Source organism: Centruroides sculpturatus, unplaced genomic scaffold, assembly GCF_000671375.1.
Source record: "Centruroides sculpturatus isolate CEXI.00-Female unplaced genomic scaffold, Cexi_2.0 scaffold1180, whole genome shotgun sequence".
NCBI classification, from domain to species: Eukaryota; Metazoa; Arthropoda; class Arachnida; order Scorpiones; family Buthidae; genus Centruroides; species Centruroides sculpturatus.
This window is the reverse complement of record NW_019385360.1, coordinates 242,501-265,145: the sequence shown is the minus strand read 5'-3', so window position 1 is coordinate 265,145 and position 22,645 is coordinate 242,501. Positions and strand designations below refer to the sequence as shown.

The following is a 22,645-nucleotide window of genomic DNA, read 5'->3' as shown; positions in this document are numbered from 1 at the left end:
GGGCTAATCTCAAATTGAGCCCGAAAAAATGCGCCTTCTTTAGACGGCAAGTTAAATTCTTGGGACATGTTGTCTCGGAAAAGGGGGTGCAGACAGACCCGGATAAAATCGTCGCCGTAAAAGATTGGCCAGTTCCAAAAGACAAGACAGAAGTTAGAGCTTTCTTGGGCTTATGCTCCTACTATCGTCGGTTTGTGAAGGATTTTGCTGATATTGCCAAACCACTGCATAAACTTACGGAAGAGAAGACACGATTCTGCTGGGACGAGGGTTGTGATATTGCATTCCAGGAATTAAAGGAGCGTCTGTGCAACACGCCAATTTTGGGCTACCCTGACACTGGAAATGACTTTGTAGTTGACACAGATGCGAGTAACACGGGGATCGGCAAGGTTTTGTCTCAACGAAAAGGAGATCAAGAATTGGTTATAGCCTACTTCAGCAAAGTCTTATCCAAACCGGAAAGGAATTACTGCGTGACAAGAAGGGAATTACTTGCCGTAGTTAAAACCTTGCAACATTTTAGCAACTACTTGCTTGGACGAAGATTCCGCTTGTGTACAGACCATGCTGCGTTGAAGTGGCTTTTGCATTTTAAGAATCCAGAAGGACAAGTAGCAAGGTGGATAGAGCTGCTACAGGAGTACGACTTCGTGATTGAACATCGTAAAGGAAAAATGCATGGTAATGCTGATGCCTTGTCGAGAAGGCCTTGTGTGGATAACTGTAGGCACTGTGTCAGACAAGAGACTAAAGAAATTGTTCCTATGCAAATGCTGAAAATGGATATCAGTAACGAGTGGAAGGAAACTTTACAACAGGCTTAGGAAAAGGATGCGCACATTAAGCCGATCCTTGAGTGGTTGAAGGCTGATGCTCCTAGGCCCAACTGGAGCGATGTTGCAGCTATGAGTCCAGTTACAAAGAGCTATTGGGCACAATGGGACAGCTTGACTATACAGGACGGGATATTGTGCCGTAAGTGGGAAAATACCCGAGGGGACAGCTACCATCTGCAAATGGTTGTTCCCAAAAGAAAAGTTCCAGAGATCCTAAAACTGTACCACGACGGCTGCTCTGGAGGCCATATGGGGGTGAAGAGAACCTTACTGAAAATCCGCGAGAGATTTTATAGGATCCACTGTCGTGATGATGTGGAAGAATGGTGTCGCAGATGTACCAGTTGCGCGGCCGTGAAGGGACCTCAAACTCGCAGTAGAGGTGCGTTAAGGGTGTACAATGTTGGAGCCCCATGGGAACGAATAGCGTTAGATGTTGCGGGACCGTTTCCTTAAAGTGATAATAGAAACCGGTACTTCATGGTTGTCATGGACTACTTTACTAAATGGCCAGAGGTTTTCGCCATTCCCAACCAAGAAGCTGTAACTGTGGCCGATAAATTAGTCCACGAAGTATTCTGTCGGTTTGGAGTACCCTTAGAGATTCACAGTGATCAAGGCAGGAATTTTGAGTCCCAAATATTTCGGGAGACATGCCGTGTGATGGGTACCCACAAAACCAGAACCACCTCGTATCATCCACAATCTGACGGGATGGTGGAACGATTTAATCAGACGTTGGAAAGGTATCTGGCAAAAGTCATAGAGACTCGGCAACGAGACTGGGACAAACACATTCAACCATTTTTGTTGGCATACCAAAGCGCGGTCCATGAAAGTACGTCCGTGACGCCAGCCTTTGCAAACTTTGGAAGAGAACTACGATTGCCCGCAGATTTAATCACCGGTACCCCACCTGATAGTCCACGTAGCATGACCGACTATGCGGACGATTTACGTCATAAGATGAATGACGTATATGACCACATCCGACAGTCAGGTCAACAAATGTCTGAAAAGATGAAGACCCGATATGACCGGAAGGCGAACAATCAAAGCTTCGAAGAGGGTTCCCTAGTGTGGTTACATAACCCTGCGCGCAGCAAGGGGAAGTCCCCTAAATTACAGCCGAAGTGAAACGGGCCATATCGTGTCGTGACTAGAATTAACGATGTCACCTACCGAATAAAGAAGAGGTCGAGAACTGCACCTAAGATTGTTCATGTGGATCGTTTGGCGCGGTACTATGGATCTAACGATGCTCGGGACGAGCATGCCTTAAGAGGAGGGCAGTGTCGCGCCGGCTCTAAAAAAAGACTAGCACCATGATGCAGAGAGTGGCGAAACAAAAAAAGAATGTTTTTAAAAAAAGAGAGAGGAAAAAGAACGATTCGAAAAGTTAGGACGTTCGAGATTGTTTTTCTGTTAAAACGTTATATAACGTTTTTGTTTTTTTTTTAGTGTATATAAGTAAAAGTGTCGGTTTCGGTAAACTGTGTTCTGAATTTATATCCCGAGCCCCATAGCTCGTAACAATACTTTAGTATTATGAAGGACATAACAGGAAGAAGACCATATATAATTCTACATTTGACAGCAGTCAAGGACTCATATCACATAAAATATTGATGTCATCATCTTCATCATCCAACACCATCAAATGATTCATTGCATTCAGTGCAATCAAATTTATCACCCCCTGTAATGACTGCTGTAGTGCATAAGCACTATTGTATAGTTGTTTCCGTTATTTATGTACATATATATATCGGGTTTTATTGTAAAATTTCGTTTTATTTCATATATCGGATTGCGAACGGGTGGAACCAATCGTCCTTGCTGATTGGCCAGCAACTGACATCACGCCACCCTCAATGGCAGGAGATATAAAAGTTGGGACTCCCGTCCAGAGAGGGACTTTTTTGTGTTTCCTTCGGCCCTTGCTTGTTGTGAGATAAGAACGGACTATGTGGTGCAAGGACATAGAAGAAAGAAACCGACACGTGTGGACTTGTGAATAAAAAGAAAAGGGACGGAATCCAATCCCATCGTCGAGAATACGCCCATGGTCAACGAAATAAGTAGACATACTAATACAGGAAACTTCAAGGAACATCCCAAGAACATTATTTGGTCGGTACGTGGTATACTGTGCTTTTAGTTGTTAAGGAGAAGAAAATTCTTCGATCCTTCGTTCTGGTAGTGTTTCCTGGTTCCCTATCCTGGAAGTTCTAATGTATTCACGTTCCTCTCATGTTGTAAATATATATATATATTTTTTTTGTATTCATGATTAAACTTTATTGCTTAAATTCTACCAATTTTGTAAAGTCCTTAATCAATGTGTCCGTGCCTTTACCCTACAACCTCGCCTAACAGACCTAGGTCTATTGGGGCATAACATTGGCGTCCGCGACAGGATTGTGTAAAAGGATTCTTAGTAATATTGTAAAAAAGGGGTAAGGCCTGTGTGTAAAAGGACTAGTAATTCGGGAAACTTCTGTGGAATCTCAATTTGTAAATCATGGAGGAACAAGTTTTAAGCTGATCTTTTGGTGAAGGAATGGGAGAGATAGGAAATGTACCAGTGGTGACCGGCTTTATGGGGATGATCCCCTACTTTTCTAACCTACCTAGTGACAGTCTGGATGTCCGGAGATTTTTTGAAACTGTTGAAGTAGTAGCTTCACTTGCGAGTTGGAATGAAAAAGTCAAGGTCAGCGTCGTCAAGTCCCGTTTGAAAGGTGAGCCTTTATCGGTTCTCTGCGATCTTAAGGATCAGGGAGTTAGCAGTTACGAAGAGTTAAAACAGGAGCTTGTAAAATGTTTTATTCATAAAGATAAGGGGCGTAATCCATTAGGCCAGTTGTTAAATATAGCCCAGCGAAAGGAGGAGAAGTGTGTGAGTATAGCAGTAGGTTAAAGTCATTGTTCTCTAAGGCTGTAACACACAATCCTCATGTAAAGATCTTGCGGGATAATACCGTAAAGGAGAGTTTCATAAAGGGTTTGTTGGTAGAGACCCGTAGGCAAGTAATGCAATCTAAACCCAGTACATTGGATGAAGCAATATTGAAGGCAGAGAAAGAGGAAGAAGTGGAATCCGCTTGTAACACACGCGGTGGGTTTAGTGAAGCATGTGCAAATTTAGGACATTCGGAAAACGCGAGTGAAAGGGAGGTTAAGTTGGGAGATCGTGTGGCTGAATTAGAAGTCCAACTGAAGAAGTTGAACGAGTCCAGGTCGTACATGTTAGACACTATGAGATCAGATAGAAACCAGAAAACAAAATGGGAGGACATGCGAAGATGCTACTCGTGTGGCGAAATAGGGCATATTTCAAAAAAATGTAATAAGAGAGTGTGTTTAAACAAAGATCTGGTCAATTGGGGGGTCAGACAATTGACCAGAGAAAAAGCAATTTGAACTTAACCAATCGCAATTTTATATCTGACCGTATGCAGGGGTGCCGCTAGCTGTTTGAACGCCCGTGTGCAATACCGATTATGCCGCCCCCTGTTTAACTACGACTACCTATGCTGAGCTTGCCAGAAAAACTCTTTGCCGCCCCAGAAAAACTCTTTGCCAGAAAAACTCTTTGCTCTTTGGACGTTTTAACTCATCAACCTGGACGTGCCGCCCGCGTGCGGTGCACGCTTTGCACGCCCGCTTACGGCGGCCCTGACCGTATGCTGCCAATCATGTCGGCAGATTTGGAAGGAAAAAAGGTGGGAAAACTAATCGATACGGGTGCTGAGCGCACCTTGGTAAATAAGAAATTCGTAAGGGAATTTAAAAAAAAAAATGTTATAAGTGGTACTATCACAAGTGAGGCATGTATCAGAGGCATGTCAGGTGTAATTATTATGAGTAATGAGGCATTGGCCCTTACATTTAAGTTAATAAGTGGTAATGAAATGGATCTCACAATTCCGATAATCGAATTTCCTAGTGGTGTGGATTATGATTTTATATTTGGAATGGACGTTTTAACTCATCAACCCGAGATATTCTCAGAATTAGGTTCTGTTGTGAGAGCAAGCCCCTCAATTAGAAACCATGATATTAGTATAAATGTCAGTGGTAGAGGGGGACATCAGGATGAGGTATGGAATCTGGATCACTTAGACGATAATATAAAAAATAATGTGAGGGAGATATTGGATAAATACCCCAAGGCTGTGGCTATGGAGATTTCCGACATATCAGGCATGAAGAATTACATGCACTCCGCAAGCCTGACCACGAACCACCCCATTAGTGTTAAACAATACAGAATCACTGTCAGTTATCTCCATGCACTAAAGGAGAAGGTGGGTGAATTGCTGAGGGCTGGGATATTTGGGGAAAGCTCATCAGAATGGAATTCACCAATCCACGTGGTGCCAAAGGAGTGGGGGGAGATCCGAATAACCTTAGATCTACGGAAAATAAATGAGGTCACCGAAGCTCAAGTATATCCAATGGCGAGAATCGACGATATTTTATCACAACTTAATGGTAATAAGTTCTTCTCCGTCTTAGATTTAAAAGCAGGATATTTCCAGATTCCCCTGGACCCGCGGGTTAGGCATATATTTGCGTTTTCTACTCCTTGGGGAAAGTTCCAGTTATGTAGGATGCCCCAAGGAGCTAAGAATAGTGGCCGTTATTTCCAACATGTTATGAATAAGGTGCTGGCAAAATTTGTAGGAAATAGTTGCTTCATCTTTCAAGATGATGTGGTTTTGTTTTCCCAAAAATTAGAGGACCACCTTGAGCTACTTAGTAGGGTCATGAAAGTACTGCAGGATGAGGGGTTAAAATTGAACCCCAGTAAATGCCAGATTCTTGCCAAGGAATTGAAGTATCTAGGGCATGTGATCAATGATAAGGGAATAAGCCCAGACCCTAACAACATTGAATCTATAAGAAGGATTAACCCACCCAATAACGTAAAAGGTGTGCGGAGTTTTTTAGGGGTAGTGGGATTTTTTAGAAATTTTATCCCTTCCTTCTCTGTCATTTCGAATCCATTGACTAACCTTACAAAAAAGGGAACAAAATTTGTCTGGAACTCAGAATGTCAAAATAGTTTCGAGAATCTAAAGGAGGCTATAACGCATCCTCCAATCCTGGCCCACCCAAATTTTAATGAGCCTTTCTATTTACATACAGATGCATCCGACATAGCAGCGGCTGCGGTGTTGGAACAACGACGAGATGAGGGTTTAGCTCCTGTAGGGTACTTTAGCAAAAGGTTTCAAGGTGCAGAAATTAATTACTCTACGATTGAGAAAGAGTGCCTCGCTATCGTTTTAGCATTAAGGCATTTTAAATATTTGGTCTTAGGCCAAAAGATCATAGTTCTATCAGATCACAAACCGTTGGTTTTTTTGAATAACATCAATAACGGCAGTAGGCGTTTAACTCGTTGGGTGATGGAATTATCAGATTACCATATTGAAGTACAGCATGTGAGAGGAATTGACAATAAGGTGGCTGATTTCTTATCAAGGAACGTAAATGGAGTGAGTTGCTTAAATATTGAATCAACGGGGGAAATGTTCCCAACAAGACAAGAAATTATTTATTCCCAGAACAACGATAGCACCCTCGGTCCTATAAAAAAGGATTTTTTAAGGAGTGATGGTAGGGGGGTTACAAGGCAGCTCTCGAATGATTATGTTGTTATGAATGATTGCCTGTATAGAAAAATTTGGTTAAAATCCCGGGGATGTCAAATGAATCAATTATGTGTTGGCGAAGATTTGGCCACAAAGGTTATTAAGGCTATACATGAAAACAAACTTTCAGGCCATTGGGGGTGCGAAAAACTATAAGAAACATAGAAAAAGGCTACTTTATCAGAAATTTAAAACGAAAAGTCGATCAGGTTGTTAAGGAATGCGAAAAGTGCCAGAGATATAACATACATGGGGGGAGGCACCTTTGCAGGAAAATGAAATTGCTATAGCACCGTTTCAGAAGTTCGCTGTGGATATAATAGGGCCCATTCATAAAACCAGAAAAGGAAATCAGTACATTTTAGTGATCATAGACATTTTTACTCGTTTCGTTGAGGCTCACCCACTACCCGACCAGACCGCTTTATCCGTTAGTAACATAATTTTTGAGAAAGTGATTTGTAGGTATGGCACCCCTGAAATGATAATTTCTGACAGAGGGACAAATTTCCTATCGTCCCTATTTTCTGATTGTTGCAAATGGCTCAACATTAAAAGAAACATAACAACCGCCTACAGACCATGCTCAAACGGCATTTGTGAGAGAGTGAATAAATCTATCATTGATATGATCGCAAAGTCATCTGGTGAGAGCAACATTGAGTGGAATGACTTGATTCCTCCAGCGTGTTTTGCCTACAATAATGCGCACCACTCAGCCCTTGATGATACACCTGCTTTTCTCCTTTTCGGTGTTGATCCCCGCACTCCAACCATCGATGAAAGTTGGAATCCTACCGATACTGATGAACGTAGATCCTTTTTGATAAGTAAGCTCAGGGCCATTAGGCGTATGGCAAGCGATCAAGCTCGTCAGCATAATAAAATTGGTAGGAATTACCATAATGTTAATAAGAAATTAAAGGAGTTTAGTGTGGGACAGAGAGTGTGGGTAAAAAGGAAGGGTGGTAAGAAAAGAAAATTTTCTAGTAATTATAAAGGTCCTTTCCGCATAGTGAAGGTCATCAATCCCACCACCTATCAAGTTGAGGGATGTAATCTAAGGGATAAAGACACTGTGCATGTAGATCGACTAAAATTATGTTACGGTGATGTCGTTGATAGACCAAAACGTAAAAAAATTGTAAAAAAGGTACAGGTCGAAAACATGTCAGATGATGAGGATGAGGCCCTGATCTGAGAATAATTAGGACAGCACCTAAAAGTGTACATGATGAGAGGAGCGAAAGGCATTCTAATGATGACCTCATTGAAGGGGAGAAACAAGAAAGACCGTATAATTTACGACACAGAAATATAGACTTCCGTAGGTTGCACTACGGTAAGTAATCTTAAATTGAGGGAGGTATGTAGTGCATAAGCACTATTGTATAGTTGTTTCCGTTATTTATGTACATATATATGTTATGGACAAAGTGATTAATCGGGCATTATGAATAATGACCAAATAGGGCGGGCAGTGTGATAAATATTGATTCATTTATCAAATTGACCGGTCATTATGAATACTGCTATCACCTAGTCGGGCAAAGTGATAATAATAAGTTGAGGAGTGATCATCTGACATACGCTAGCCAATCAGCACGCTGAGTTGCGTGTGCGTATCTTACAGCGTTTAGTACAGAATTTTAAATTTGATTAAAAAAACGCCACTTATTTCATTTAGAAATATTTATTTTTTGTAAATTATATCAAAGTACTATTAACTATATTAATTAAACTAATATTAACGAAAAATATTAACAATTTAAATTATATAAAAAAATTAAATGTTTTTTAGTTTATTTATTTGAGCAATTAAAATTTTCATGACATTTGGAATTACATAATTTTTTTCTTTGGTAGCATTTGCATCTATTAGATTTTTAATCAATTTTTCAGCAGCATTAACTATAGTTGTGGCCTTCAGAAATTGATGACATTCTTGCACATTCTCTAAGCGAAATTTCTGCATCCGGTACATCTCCAACAGAAATGAAGTTTTCTTTACAAACAGTAAATTGGTTTCTGGAATATAATAGATTTAATATGCCATGTTTGGTACCCAGTTTGTAAAGGTTTTTATCTTTAACCGCAACAATGACACCTAAAATATTTTTTCCGTCACTACGGGCTCGATCTACATCAGGTACACGAATCCTTACTGTATCACCAACAAAAGCTGCTGTGTATTTGGAATTTGATGTATTAATCATTTTTTCTGTTTGCTTTTTAAGATTAAACAAAGACCTTGTTTTAGACACACTTATTTTTTTTTCTATTTTTGGATCAATTGTTTGGATTGTTTCTTCTTCATTCACCAATTCTGTAATACTAATAACATTCTGGTTTAGATTTTTTTCACGTGAAGACGATGTAAATCTTTGAACTTCATCAGTTATATTGCTATGTAAGAGTAGCATTATCAAATAGTATTTCATAATGTTTTCTGGACGGTACCCGAACTTTCAGAGATTGAGCAACTTTGACTTACTTCGTTGATAGTTTTAAAAAGTCTCTGTAGATCCTCTTCCGTATTAACGTTGAACAACGATTCGTTGGGTATAAAATTCTTTAGTCCAACTTTTAACTTTGCTCCAAACATGGCCTCATATGGACTGCAGTTTATACCAGTATGATGCGCTCGATTTTTCATCAGTAGTACAAAACGTAATCCTTCCGACCATTTGTTAGTATTGTTAATCTCCAACCAAGAACTAAGCATATTTTTTACTTCTTCATTACATCTTTCTACTGAACTCTGACTTTGTGAGTGCCTGGGCTTTCCATGCACCATTTTTAACTCGGACCACATATTACATGTTTCTTTGATGATATTATTGGCGAATTCTCTGCCATTATCGCTTTGTAGAATACTCGGTGCACCAAAAATTGTAAAAATATCTAAAAGAACATATGCTACTTCTTCAGCCTTTTTGGTTTTTAACTCGTTTAATCGGTTGTTGAAGCGATTATTCATATCACTTAATGATTCCTTCATGATCGTTACTTTTGTCAAAGAAGAAAGATTAACTACTGGTCACATAAATTTAAAATTCGGTACTAAATGCAATACGCGTGAGCAAGTAAGATGTAAGTTCTGATTGACTAACGTATGTCGGATGATCACTCCTCAACGTATTATTATCACTTTGCCCGACTAGGTGATAGCAGTATTCATAATGACCGGTCAATTTGATAAATTATTGAAATTTATTACAATGCCCGATTTTGTTGGTCATTATTCATAATGCCCAGGCATTATTTATAATGCCCGTATTAATCACTTTGTCCATAACATATATATCGGGTTTTATTGTAAAATTTCGTTTTATTTCATATATCGGATTGTGAACGATTTATTTTTGTGTAGCCAGAAATAGACAGCGCCACTTTTAAACACTTGGACTTCATATAAAGTCAAATATTGCAAAAACAAAAAGAAACTTCTGCAACTTAAGAGTCTTGCGAATAAAATCGTTTTTACTGAAAAAATAAACATATGGAAATTATACAATCTATTTTTGTGTAGCCACAAATAAACAGTGCCAGTTTTAAACACTTAGACTTCATATAAAGTCAAATAAAGCCAAAACAAAGAGGAACTTCTGCAACTTACTAGTCTTGCAAATAAAATTGTTTTAATTGGAGAAATAAACATATGGTAATTACACAATTTATTTTTGTGTAGTCAGAAATAGGCAGTGCCAGTTTTGAACACTTGGACTTCATATAAAGTCAAAAAAAATTTTCTTTTGTTTTATATATATACTTAAGTATAATTATATTTTTTATTATTCATTCAATTAATATGATTATATATTTAATCTATAATTTATGTTTATATGATAATTTTTTAAAGTTCTAGAATAAAATTAAAAATATTAAAATAGAAGAAACATCAGATCAAAAAGAAAAGTCATTCGATAAAATAGAAATATATTCAGAAATGTTAAAATTGATGAAATCGAAAAAACAGTAAGTAAAGCCATTTGCAGATTGAGTGGTGGTAAATCGTCATATACAACAGCATCGAATAAATGGAGAAGAAACAAACACGAAGACAAATAAAATAATGATGATAAAGAAAGCAGAAACAAAGAAAAACTTTTGCAACTTATGATTCTTGCAAATAAAATCCTTTTAACCAGAGAAATGGACATATGGAAATTACACAATTTATTTTTGTGTAGTCAGTAATAAGCAGTGAGAGTTTTGAACACTTGAACTTCATATAAAGTCAAATAAAGCAAAAACAAAGAAGAACTTTTGCAACTTACGAATTTTGCAAATAAAATCGTTTCAACCAGAAAAATGGACATATGGTAATTACACAATTCATTTTTGTGTAGCCCAAAATAGGCAGTGCCAGTTTTAAACACTTGAACTTAATATAAAGTCGAATAACGCAAAAACAAAAAACATCTTTTGAAACTTACGAGTCTTTCAAATAAAATAGTATATACCAACGAAATAGACATATGAAAATTAGACAATTTATTTTTGTGTAGCCAGAAATAGGCAGTGTTAGTTTTAAAAACTTGGACTTCATATAAAATCGAATAAAGCAAAAACAAAGAAGAACTTTTGCAACTTACGAGTTTTGCAAAGAAAATCGTTTTAACCGGAAAAATGGACATATGGAAATCACACAATCTATTTTTGTGTAGCCAGAAATATACAGTGCCAGTTTTAAAAACTTAGACTTCATATAAAGTGAAATAAAGCAAAAACAAAAAAAAACTTTTTCAACTTACAAGTTTTGCAAATAAAATTGTTTTAACCGATAACATGGACATATGAAAATTAGACAATTTATTTTTGTGTAGCCAAAAATAGACAGTGCCAGTTTTAAACATTTGGACTATATATAAAGTCAAATAAAGCCAAAACAAAGAAGAACTTTTGCAATTTACAAGTCTTGCAAATAAAATCGTTTTAATTAAAGAAATAGACATATAGGAATTACACAATTTATTTTTGTGTAACCAGATATAGGCAGTGCAAAATTTAATCACTTGGACTTCATATAAAGTCAAATAAAGCAAAAACAAAGAAAAACTTTTGAAACTTACGAGTCTTGCAAATAAAATCGTTTTTACCGGAGAAATAGACATATGAGAATTAGACAATTTTTTTTTGTGTAGCCAGAATTAAACAGTGCCAGTTTTGAACACTTAAACTTTATATAAAGTCAAATAAAGCAAAAACAAAGAAAAACTTTTGAAACTTACGAGTTTTGCAAATAAAATTTTTTTAACCGGAGAAATAGACATATAAAAATCATACAATCTATTTTTGTGTAGCCAGAAATAGGCTGTGCCAGTTTTAGACACTTGAACTTTATATAAAGTCAAATATTGCAAAAATGAAGAGAAACTTCTGCAACTTACGAGTCTTGCAAAGAAAATCGTTTTAACTGAAAAAATGGACATATGGAAATTACACAATTTATTTTTGTGTAGCCAGAATTAGGCAGTGCAAGTTTTAAACACTTGGACTTTATATAAAGTCAAATATTGCCAAAACAAAGAAGAACTTTTGCAACTTACGAGTTTTGCAAATAAAATTCTTTTAATCAGAGAAATAGACATATAGGAATTACACAATTTATTTTCGTGTAGCCAGAAATAGGCAGTGCCAGTTTTAAACGCTTAAACTTCATATAAAGTCAAATATTGCCAAAACAAAGAAGAACTTTTGCAACTTACGAGTCTTGCAAATAAAATTTTTTTAACCAGAGAAATAGACATATGGAAATCACAAAATCTATTTTTGTGTTGCCAGAATTAGGCAGTGCCAGTTTTAAAAACTTGGACTTCATATAAAGTCAAATAAAGCCAAAAACAAAAGAACTTTTGCAGCTTATGAGTCTTGCAAATAAAATCTTTTCAACCAGAAAAATGGACATATGGTAATTACACAATTTATTTTTGTGTAGCCTAAAATAGGCCGTGCCAGTTTTAAACACTTGAACTTCATATAAAGTCAAATAACGCAAAAACAAACAAGAACTTTTGAAACTTACGAGTCTTGCAAATAAAATTGTTTTAACCGGAGAAATGGACATATGGAAATCACACAATCTATTTTTGTGTAGTCAGAAATAGGCAGTGCCACTTTTAAACACTTGGACTTCATATAAAGTCAAAAAAAATTTTCTTTTGTTATTGCTTACAATGTTAAACGTAGCTAGTGTTCGATATTTTTTAACTTTACAGCCAAGTTTATTAAGCACGTGAAGAACCAGTAGCCAAACTTCTTATCGATAATGACTAATTTTATATAGTGTATTATTATTTTCCGCGCTTCATTTTGAGGGCATTGGACGTTGTTGAGAGGTTAAAAATAGGATGTTTAAGGGGCTGGGACCGTTTTTGGGAGTGACCGTTTTTGGATGTTATTTTGTATGCAGTTTTCTTCCAAAAAAGAAAGTCCTGAAAGAAATGGCCGCTATTCAAGATGGTCGTTATTAGAGGCTAGACTGTATTTTAAGCAATCGGTAATCAAAACTGTAATAAATATTAAATTTTCAAGATAATTTGAATGCTATTTTATTAGTTATTTGTTGAAATTTTAAAGGGATTCAAAAATTGAGTAACAATAATTGTAAATAATTGTGCATTAAGATATAAATTCTAAACTAGCAATTAGTTTAGCAATTNTCGTCATATACGACGGCATCGAATAAATGGAGAAGAAAAAAACACGAAGACAAATCGGATGATGATGATAAAGAAAGCTAAAACAAAGAAGAACTTTTGCAACTTACGAGTCTTGCAAATAAAATCCTTTTAACCGGAGAAATGGACATATATGAACAGTTATACAAAAGATTAAATTTTCTTATTAAAGAAAGTAAAAATGAAATGAAGACTGAAATGTCGTACGAAACAAATAACAGTGAAACGCTTGATATGTTTTCTGAGAGTGTCGACGATAAAATGTTCTCAGTTGCCGATAATGTGAAACAAGATAAACCGTCAAATGAAAATGATGCCAACAATACTCTGTTGAGTAAAGGTAAGAAGTTTTATATTATGAATTTTTGATATTAGTCAAAAATGAATTTATGTAGTAGAATTCATGTTTTTAAGTACATGTAAAATTTAATTTGTTATATATCAATCATTTTCAGTAATTTTAATTATGGTAAATCTTTGAATAATTATTCAGTCAGTTTGATTTTCTGAAATATTTATGTATTTCAATTGAAAATTATTTCAATATATAACTTAACAAAACATGAATCATGTCAGAAACTTTATCCAAGAAATATGAATATAAATATATTTGGATTCTTATTATTAACTTCAATCATTTTAATCCTTTTTAATTACATTAATTTTTCTTACAGCAAACATTATCTGGGTTTAATGACATATGATTTTTATTTAATCTTTTTTAATTTCACAATATGGATCTTTATTCAATCATATATATTTATTGTTGTTAACTTGTTCTATTATCTATTTTTAATAATGCCTTTCTGTTTATTTTTCTTTTTATATCTATTATTACTTTTAAATTCTTGTTTTAAAGAAAGAAAATTTATCATCTATAGTTCTTTTATCCAACTCTGCCATCAGGCGAGCCTAAAAATGGCTCCTCACTGCACCATAACTCAAGCTGAGTTGTGGGCTGTCAACAGGTCATTAGCCTACATTGATACTAATATGAACAACTCCAAAGAAACAATAGAAGTAAATGTAGACAGTAGGGTGGTGTTACATACTCTAAATAACCAGAGAAAAAACTCAACTTTAGCTAAGGAGACAATACAGCTAGCCCAAAGAATAGCAGGCACAAATAACTTAACTATTCAATGGATCAAAGCTCATGGGGGTCATGAGGGAAATGAAAGGGCCGACAAACTAGCGAAAAAAGCTGCAACTACCGATTCCAAAATTACGTATAGTAGGGTTCCTAAGACTGAAATACACAATCACCTTCATGAAATTGTCGAAGAACTGTGGCAAAGGGAGTGGGAGATCTCCAACACTGGGAGAAGCTGTTACAACTTCATCCCAAGGATACAGGATAGGAAAAAAAATAAGACATTTAAACCAGGCTATGAAATCACCCAGTGCTTTACTGGGCATGGAAACTTTGGGTCATACCTTTTCAGATTTGGTAAGGCAACAACAAACACATGCGAGACCGACAACATTGAAGACAACGTAACGCATTTCCTATACTACTGCACTAACTATGAGGATAAATGGCAGCAGCTTTACAGAGAATGCATAATGCAGGGGATGACTTGGCCTCCACAGTAAAAAGACATATTCAACAACAAGGACCTCTTGTGTCATCTCACCAAATTCATCAAAAACACCGGGAAACTAGCAATCCCATTGCAGAATAGTGAACAATCTCAGACCAGGAAAAACCTACCTGTTCTTGAGGACATCAGTGATGAAAGTTTCACTAATAGCGAAGAGGATCTCTGAAACGAACTGACCACCATGTAGTTAATGTTTCTCTGTTAGGCATTGTAGCCACTTGTTTACATCTTCGCAATGCAATTGCCCATTTTGTATTGCCCATATTGTAATTACCCACTGTGACTTTTTTGCCTTCAGCTTTGAAAAATTCTAATTTTTTTAAGATATTGTAACCTTAGTAACCTTCTGTTTTAATACTTGTATTTAATACGTAAATCGATAATTAAGGTTAATACTTTATCTTTCGGCCATGTTTTCATGCTGTTTTCTGTAAACAAAAAAAAAAAATAATAATAATTCTTTTTTGTTTATTCTGTAATCTGATTGTTGTATAGACGATTGTAACCATCTGTTGCTATAAATCAACGGTTCCCAACCTTTTTCGGGTGGCGACCCCTTTTTTATAAAAGCCAAGTGTCTTGCGACCCCGATACAATTGAAAAAAACATTTTTAATAAGGTAATTAAAAAAACAACGAAATTAGTTTTTTTAGTATAATAGCGAGGCTGGGCCGAAGTTTCAAACGCGAAAACGTGTACGTCAGACGTTCAGCGCCTCTTTCCTGTAAGCCTAGAAGATTAACAATGATGTTTGGAATGTCGAGCATAATTCCACTGACTTTTTTAAACTCTTTCCTCCGTTCTGTGGGCACTAAGAGAGCCTCTTTTTGCAAGCCCATTATGGGTTCGGCTAGGCCCACCCACAATGGGGCCGCCGGGTAGTCAGGGACGAGGTCCGACATATCCAAACAGACCACCCCCGAAGAATTCCTGGAGATTTTTCGACCCTTTCGGATTCGAACTCGGGTCCCCCAGAGCGCTGGGCTGCGACCTTGACCGCTCGGACATCCGGCCGCTGATTCCACTGACAATCTAAACACCATTGTCAAACTTCTAGGCTTACAGGAAAGCGGCGCNTTTCTTCTCACTTCTTTTCCTTACTATAGGGCTAAGTTTGTCTTGAACAGACAGCTCTCTACTTAACTTTATACTTATCTTATCCAACTCTGCCATATATCATGGCAGAGTTGACACATGACTAAACAGTAAAGCCTGGTACTCACATGCATCAACGAACGACGGAAACAGTTGCCGTTCCGCTGTCTTTCCGTGTCCCGTATATTCACATGCGGAAATTACCCTACAATTGAAACGCGCCATCTGCCAGCCATAAATATAAACCAGCTACTACAGTAGGTAGACCACGTGCCAGTAGTTGAAAATGGTGTCTACCGGGATTGCTTTGTTATATCAATTAAACTTTTTTTTTTATTTGCGATAAATCGAAGGCAAACCTAAAATCTCAAAAACGAATAATTTGGATAGGAAAAATATTCTAAATTGTCGAAAGTTAGGAATATCGAATACTTTTGTCGCCGAATTACGCTTACTCCATTCCCAATACTTTACGCAGTAAGTAAGTCTATTTGACATTAATATTTAAATCGGATAGTAATATAGAGTATAAATGAAATATATTAGCGTATTAGTGTACAAATAAAGCTTTTTAGCTTGCCGACCGCCATAGTTCGAATACTATCGTCCCACGTGATCTTTATGACGACATTGCTAAACGATCTTCCTATTGGTCTAATTTTACCATGCCGCTTTCCATCGCGGCAAAATTTGAAAATTTTCAACTTCGTATTCCGTCGACGTCAACGGCAAAAGTGACGTCATTTTGCCGTTCCGTCGACCGTTTCCGTCGTCTGTTGCCGCATGTGGGTACCAGGCTTAAGTTATGTTCTACTCCCAATGCTAAGAAATTCTAGATATATTTAGTAGTTTAGGTATCACTACGTTAGATTTATTATCTATTGGATGTCGATATGAAAAAATCTTATTAATTTTAGTGCTTTCTTATATTTATAATTATTCACTCTTCCTACAAAAGGATTATAACTGTAAGAATTTCTATTAAGATATATCAATTAAGGAAAATTACTTAAATTATTCTATTTTTTTTTTTTTTTGTTTAAATCTAATCACAGATTTAATTATTTTTCTCTCAATTTTCCATACCGCATGTCTAGGAATAACATTAACACATTCTTTATCTATTGTTTTAATTTTAATGTTTTTTGAGGGAAGACACCACTCCTAAGGTAATCTATGTCGTGCTTAAGTATTTCCACTTGTTTCGTCATCTTTATTAAACTGGATTCTATGCCCATGTCAATTCCTTTATCCAATATCTTCTAATGTATGATTTTTATTGTGTCATGTTTTAAATTTACATATATCATTAAACCTGGATAATGTTTGCTGTGAGAAAAATCAGCCTAATTAAAGATCACAAATAGCCAATCAAATCAAAGTTTCATCTATGGTATGTGATCTATATTCTGCCAATCATACAAGTCTAACTTCACACTTCAGCAAACTGGAAGTGCCATCATTATTTCAAATACTTATGGCACATTTTGGTGTAAAAGTTTGTCATAATGGCTGCCACAATTTCTCAATGTTATATATAACAATCAGTCAAAAGATGACCCCGAAAATTTTTGCATTTCTCAATATTTTAAGGTTTTTCTACATGTATAGATATTTGTCTGGGGACCATGATTTTGTTCTTCTACTTTAATAATTCTTGTGTCTTTTCTCAAAAAATTTTGTGGGGAGGTTTGAGTATTTAGGAGGATTAATGCTATTAAATTTTGATGGTTAGAGGTCATGGAGTGGAGTGATAGGGGGTCATAGTGTGTGGTTGGATTATTTATCATAAATTAATGTTTGAAGACCAAAAACATTTGTTTCTTCTCTTCCCAATTCCAGTTTTTGATAACTTATTATTACTAAACAGTGATTGAATAGTCTATCACTTCACTTTTGAATACAGAATCTTGAAGGAAACAGTCACAGAATTAATTTTACTACATTTTTTCCATACTACTGTATTTTATAAATAGCAGACAGTCAATACCCAATATTCTGCTTTACCATGCAATGTGCTATATGCAACAGTTTTCATTACAGAGAATATTTTTTAATTCAGTAAAGCATTCGAGATGGAGAAACCAGTTCATTCTTAAATCAAGAAAATACAAATAACATAATTAATAGTAACATTCATCTCGACCAAAGGAACACAAAAATACTGGTTGACTGCTAATGTTTTCAGTCTCTTCTCCACCTAAAAAACAAAATTGACTTCATTATATTTTTAATTATGTTTCCTGTAGTTAAAAAAAAGACACTAGTCACTAGTTCATTTGCAATTGTCGTCATTGTGATTTAAAAAAAAAATTTTTTTTTAACTGACTGGATTTTGATGATTTGTAAACTTACAAATATTAGATTATGCAGTTGATATTTAACATTACTGTAATTTCATCATACAATAACAATAAACATTAAATAGTTTAAATTCTGCATTTGCAAGTATAAAGGAACTCTATGAGTGATTCAATGATCCAAAACTCTGAATTTTAACTTTATTAGTTACTGATTTGGAGTTGTAAAATGCATCTAAGATTATTAAGTACAAAGTTAGATTCATTAAATCATATGCTCATTACTAACACTTCAAAAAAGTTCAGATAAACTAAGACATTTTTGGCATATAATATCATTGGTGGTTCTTATTACAATTTTGGACAAAGACTCGGGGAGCCAAGATATGGGGCACCTTTACACACAAAAAAAATCAATCCTTTGTTTAATTCCAGCAAATTAAGACTTTTCCTTGCTTAGATTTCCAGTCATAAACATGCAAAAATAATTTAGAAAATAGTGCTTCAAATGTGTTGCCAGTTTTGGTAGCAAGTTCATAAAGGAATTTTTTTATAAGTTTTAATTTACATTCTAGAACAACTCACTAGTTTAGCAATAAACTATATAGCAGGGATGGCCAACACGTAGATTGTGGTCGACCGGTTGACCGCAAAGGTTTTGGAAGTAGCCGGCAAAGCTAAAGTTGAACAATTTGCTTTCACTTAAATTAATGTTTAAAAATCTTAATTCGATAATTTATTCTTACAATAATAGACTGTCTGTACAACATACCCATACTGTTTGTATTTATTCCGATGAACAATGCAAATGGATGTTAACGCATTCGCATATAAATGGCAATCGCATAAAAATGGCGCGAAATCATGTGTCAGATAGTAGTGTGACATATTCATAGTCGCTCGCAGACTATATTTTACCGAAAAAGTAGCCCGTAAGGGATAAAAGTTTGGCCACATCTGCTATATAGCATGAAACTGCATCTATGATCAATGTAGATGAATTATTACATCTTAAATACAAAAGTTTTAAATTTACTCCTAATAACTGTATAGAAAGATATGATATATAGAGTATGTATACAAATGTACCTGTACTAGTGTTAAAAAAATTTTAATTATCATTTTCATAAATATCCACGTGTGTGATCATACACAATGTATAGAGGTGTTATGCCTAAATTTTATAAATACTGCATTATTTTAAAATAACGTATTGCATCTACATTTTGGGTATTCCACAATCGTAACAATAAACAAACCTCACTTACTTTTCTGGCAAACTGCCATATGCATTACAAACATTTTCAACATTTTTTGAGAAGCCTGCTTTGGATTGTTCTCTCGTGCAAACTTCATTGTCGATTCGAATCTTTCAAACTCCACATCCAATCTAAAAAATTCTCATAATTTATCATGTATAATGCAAGTCAGATACAAATGTTACACCTGTTGAAGAATATTTAATTATAGTCTTGCTGGTGCCTCCCATTGATGTAGTCAATAAATAATAATAATCTATTTTATGTATAGTACATTGGTTTTTCCTGTTCAGGATTAAGCCAGACCCATTTTTACTTTACAAATAAGGGGTGTTCATGTTGTCGCAATATTGATTTCGAGTACTTTCCTCTTGCCGACAGTCTTAAAATATAATTCGTCGCTTGTTATAATCGATTTTTATATTAAAAAATGGTAAAAATAACATTTTTTTAATTTTGATAGATGACGAAGTGATGTGGGAATTTAAGTGGGAAAACGAAGAAAATGCCGCAATTTACGGTCCGCATCCGTCGTCGGAAATGCTCCGTTGGGTGGAAGAAGGATATTTTGAAAAGGGAGTATGGGTGAGAAAAGTGGGACAAAATTCAGATTTCTACAACTCACGAAGGATTGACTTTGACCTGTATGTCTAAAACGGCATGTACATTTTGTAAATTATATCGAATTGTTCGATAAAATCTTAAAGCAGGAAAACTTCTGGCATATTCCTTGTTTACAATAAAAAACATTTTTAAATGTCAAAAAATCATTTAATTTATCTTAATCATAAAACATTTTGTGTTGATAATTTCATATATAAATATCAGGAAAATCATTTACAGAGATGAATTGAAGATTTTTGTATTCTGATAACTAAATACTCTCCTGTACTATTTTATGTAAACTGATTAAAAGAAAAAGATGGAATACCTTATAATATTTTTGTTGATTCTTGTTAGAAAATTATGCATCAACTAAAACAGGTAAATGGAATGAAAATTCAACACTCCCATTTTATCACCCTATGCAATATATATCATGAATCTACTACAATGAGAAACCGGGGTAAAAAAAAACCACAGGAATTTTTTGCAGTTATTCTATTTTGGACGTGTCGAGCCTCAGCTTTACTATAGGTTCGGCCAAACTCGCAACAGATATGATTGATCCATGACGACACGCAGTAATGGGTGATATTTTACCACATTGATTTTCTTAACCGTGTTTCATGTTATCTATCTGATTGTATGAAGGCCCGTGATAACCGAAACTTTTAAGAACCACTTCCTCGTCCATGCAAATATGTACAGTTTTTCATTATTGTCACACAATCCTATGCATTAGGCAGCTATTTTCTACGCTGGCATCATCAAAAATGACAGCATGGAGGTTTCTTGTGATTGCTGCAAGAGGTAGTCACAACGTCAGTGATGTTTTGTAGACTGCACATCATTATGTCAAGCATAACTGACAGTCATTATGACCTGATAGCCTGGGTGCTGTGACCTTTGACGATTTAAATGTTTTTGCAGGATTATTTTGTGTCCGAAAAATCCTTGGCCTTTCCTCCCATTTATTCCCAGCTGAACTTGATTCACATCAGCCAATACTATTGCAAATTTCGAAGTGCTCCCTACAGTAGCTTGGTCAAGGACATTACTTCATAAACAAAACATGACATTTAAATTTGGCACATGCAGAGAAGAGTCATTACAGGATTTTTCAGATTTGTCAAATTTCAAATTTGAGGAATGGCCATGGGCGTAGCCAGAGTTTTTTTCTGGGGGCCTAGTGGAGGCCAACCTGACACAAAATTGAATTATTTCAAATTATTGTTCATTATTGGGCACCGAGCAAGCCGTTCACCCTTTTTTAGTATTTAAAACTTTTATTTTAGCTTTAGGTTTTTACAAATCGACTCAACACTTTTTCGGCTGTGATTTCCTGGGGGGGCACCAGGTTCTCTGGGAGGGGCCGTGCCCCCCTGGCTCCCCCCTAGCTACGCCCATGGCAATTACTAAAAAACAAAAAATCAGTGGAAAATTGCACATGCAGCCATGATTTAAAAGACCATTTTAGTGTCTCAGAGTAGAGAGACAAAATGAAATATTTATGGAGTTTTTTTTTAAGTTATAAATATAAAATATAATGTTTTATTTATCTCCCTAGGCACTAATAAAGTAGAAAACATTAAAATACCCTTTGTTGATAATGCAAACTAACTGGAATCAAAAATGATTTGGATTATTGACAGTGAATCGTATTTACAGAATTATATCGTCTTTTCTAGAGATGTTAGAATCTCGCTTAAAATGTAATAAACTATTCCCATTTTTCTTGTTAACAATTCAGTAACCCATTCAATTGACACAGAAATCAAAATGGAGTCACATATACAACCTACTTTAGTGTTAATACATTCCCATCTTTGACATCTAATTATAAAAATCATAAAATAAACAAAAAGCAAAACTCATTTAGGGAAAATAAGTTCTCAAATAATTTATTTACGTCAAATGAAATTATTCACATCGGATATGTCGTAGGAATTTTTGTTCGATTATTTACATTACGACTGGAATGTTGGGTTGTTCCGTTCTTTCTAAATTCTTTCCTTGCGGCTAAAAAATTTAAAAAGATTTATAAACAAGGCATTAACGTCAAACGAAATCAAATATTTAGTGTCATACCATAATATGTATGTGGCTCGGCAACATTTCTTGCATCAGGTCGTCTAATGCCACCCCATTGGAGTTACCGGGATTCAAAATTAACCTCAGTCGTGGTAACGGCACGTAACCCGATATTAAAGGATACAGATTGTAAGAGAGCTTGTAGACACTCCGGTAGTATTCGGAAGTGCAGCTGTAGAATAATAATGACATATGAGATGATGATTTACTGAAAATTAAAAATAGATGATAATTTCTGGATCTAAAAAAACATTAAATTTTCAATAGAATACATTTAATAATACTGTCAAATATCTTGATTCTAAAGAAACTAATTAAACTTTACAATAAATTATCGATTAAAGGTTAAAAGGTTTAAAGTTACATTATCTATATATCTATATATATAAAAATGAATGTATGTCTGTGTGTGTGTCCTATGTCCTTCATGCATTACCACACCGTTTATCCGATTGCCGTGAAACTTTGGGAAGTTGTTTAATATACTCCGGCGAAGGTTTGTGGC

The 22,645-nt window shown here is 35.4% G+C and overlaps 2 protein-coding genes across 2 annotated transcripts; one reads left to right on the top strand and one right to left on the bottom strand.

The window, feature by feature from the left end:
- Nucleotides 1-8,942: 8,942 nt before the first annotated feature.
- Nucleotides 8,943-11,216, bottom strand: LOC111638101 (KRAB-A domain-containing protein 2-like). Its single transcript, XM_023383743.1, has 2 exons — nt 11,148-11,216; nt 8,943-9,455 (listed from the first exon to the last, which is right to left on the bottom strand). The coding sequence occupies exons 1-2, from the start codon at nt 11,214-11,216 to the stop codon at nt 8,943-8,945; spliced, it is 582 nt and encodes a 193-aa protein (XP_023239511.1).
- A 2,016-nt stretch (nt 11,217-13,232) lies between these two features.
- On the top strand, nt 13,233-20,534 carry LOC111638097 (CD2 antigen cytoplasmic tail-binding protein 2 homolog). The gene is made up of 2 exons (XM_023383739.1): nt 13,233-13,528; nt 19,910-20,534. The coding sequence occupies exons 1-2, from the start codon at nt 13,312-13,314 to the stop codon at nt 20,098-20,100; spliced, it is 408 nt and encodes a 135-aa protein (XP_023239507.1). The 5' UTR covers nt 13,233-13,311; the 3' UTR covers nt 20,101-20,534.
- The last annotated feature ends 2,111 nt before the right edge of the window (nt 20,535-22,645 follow it).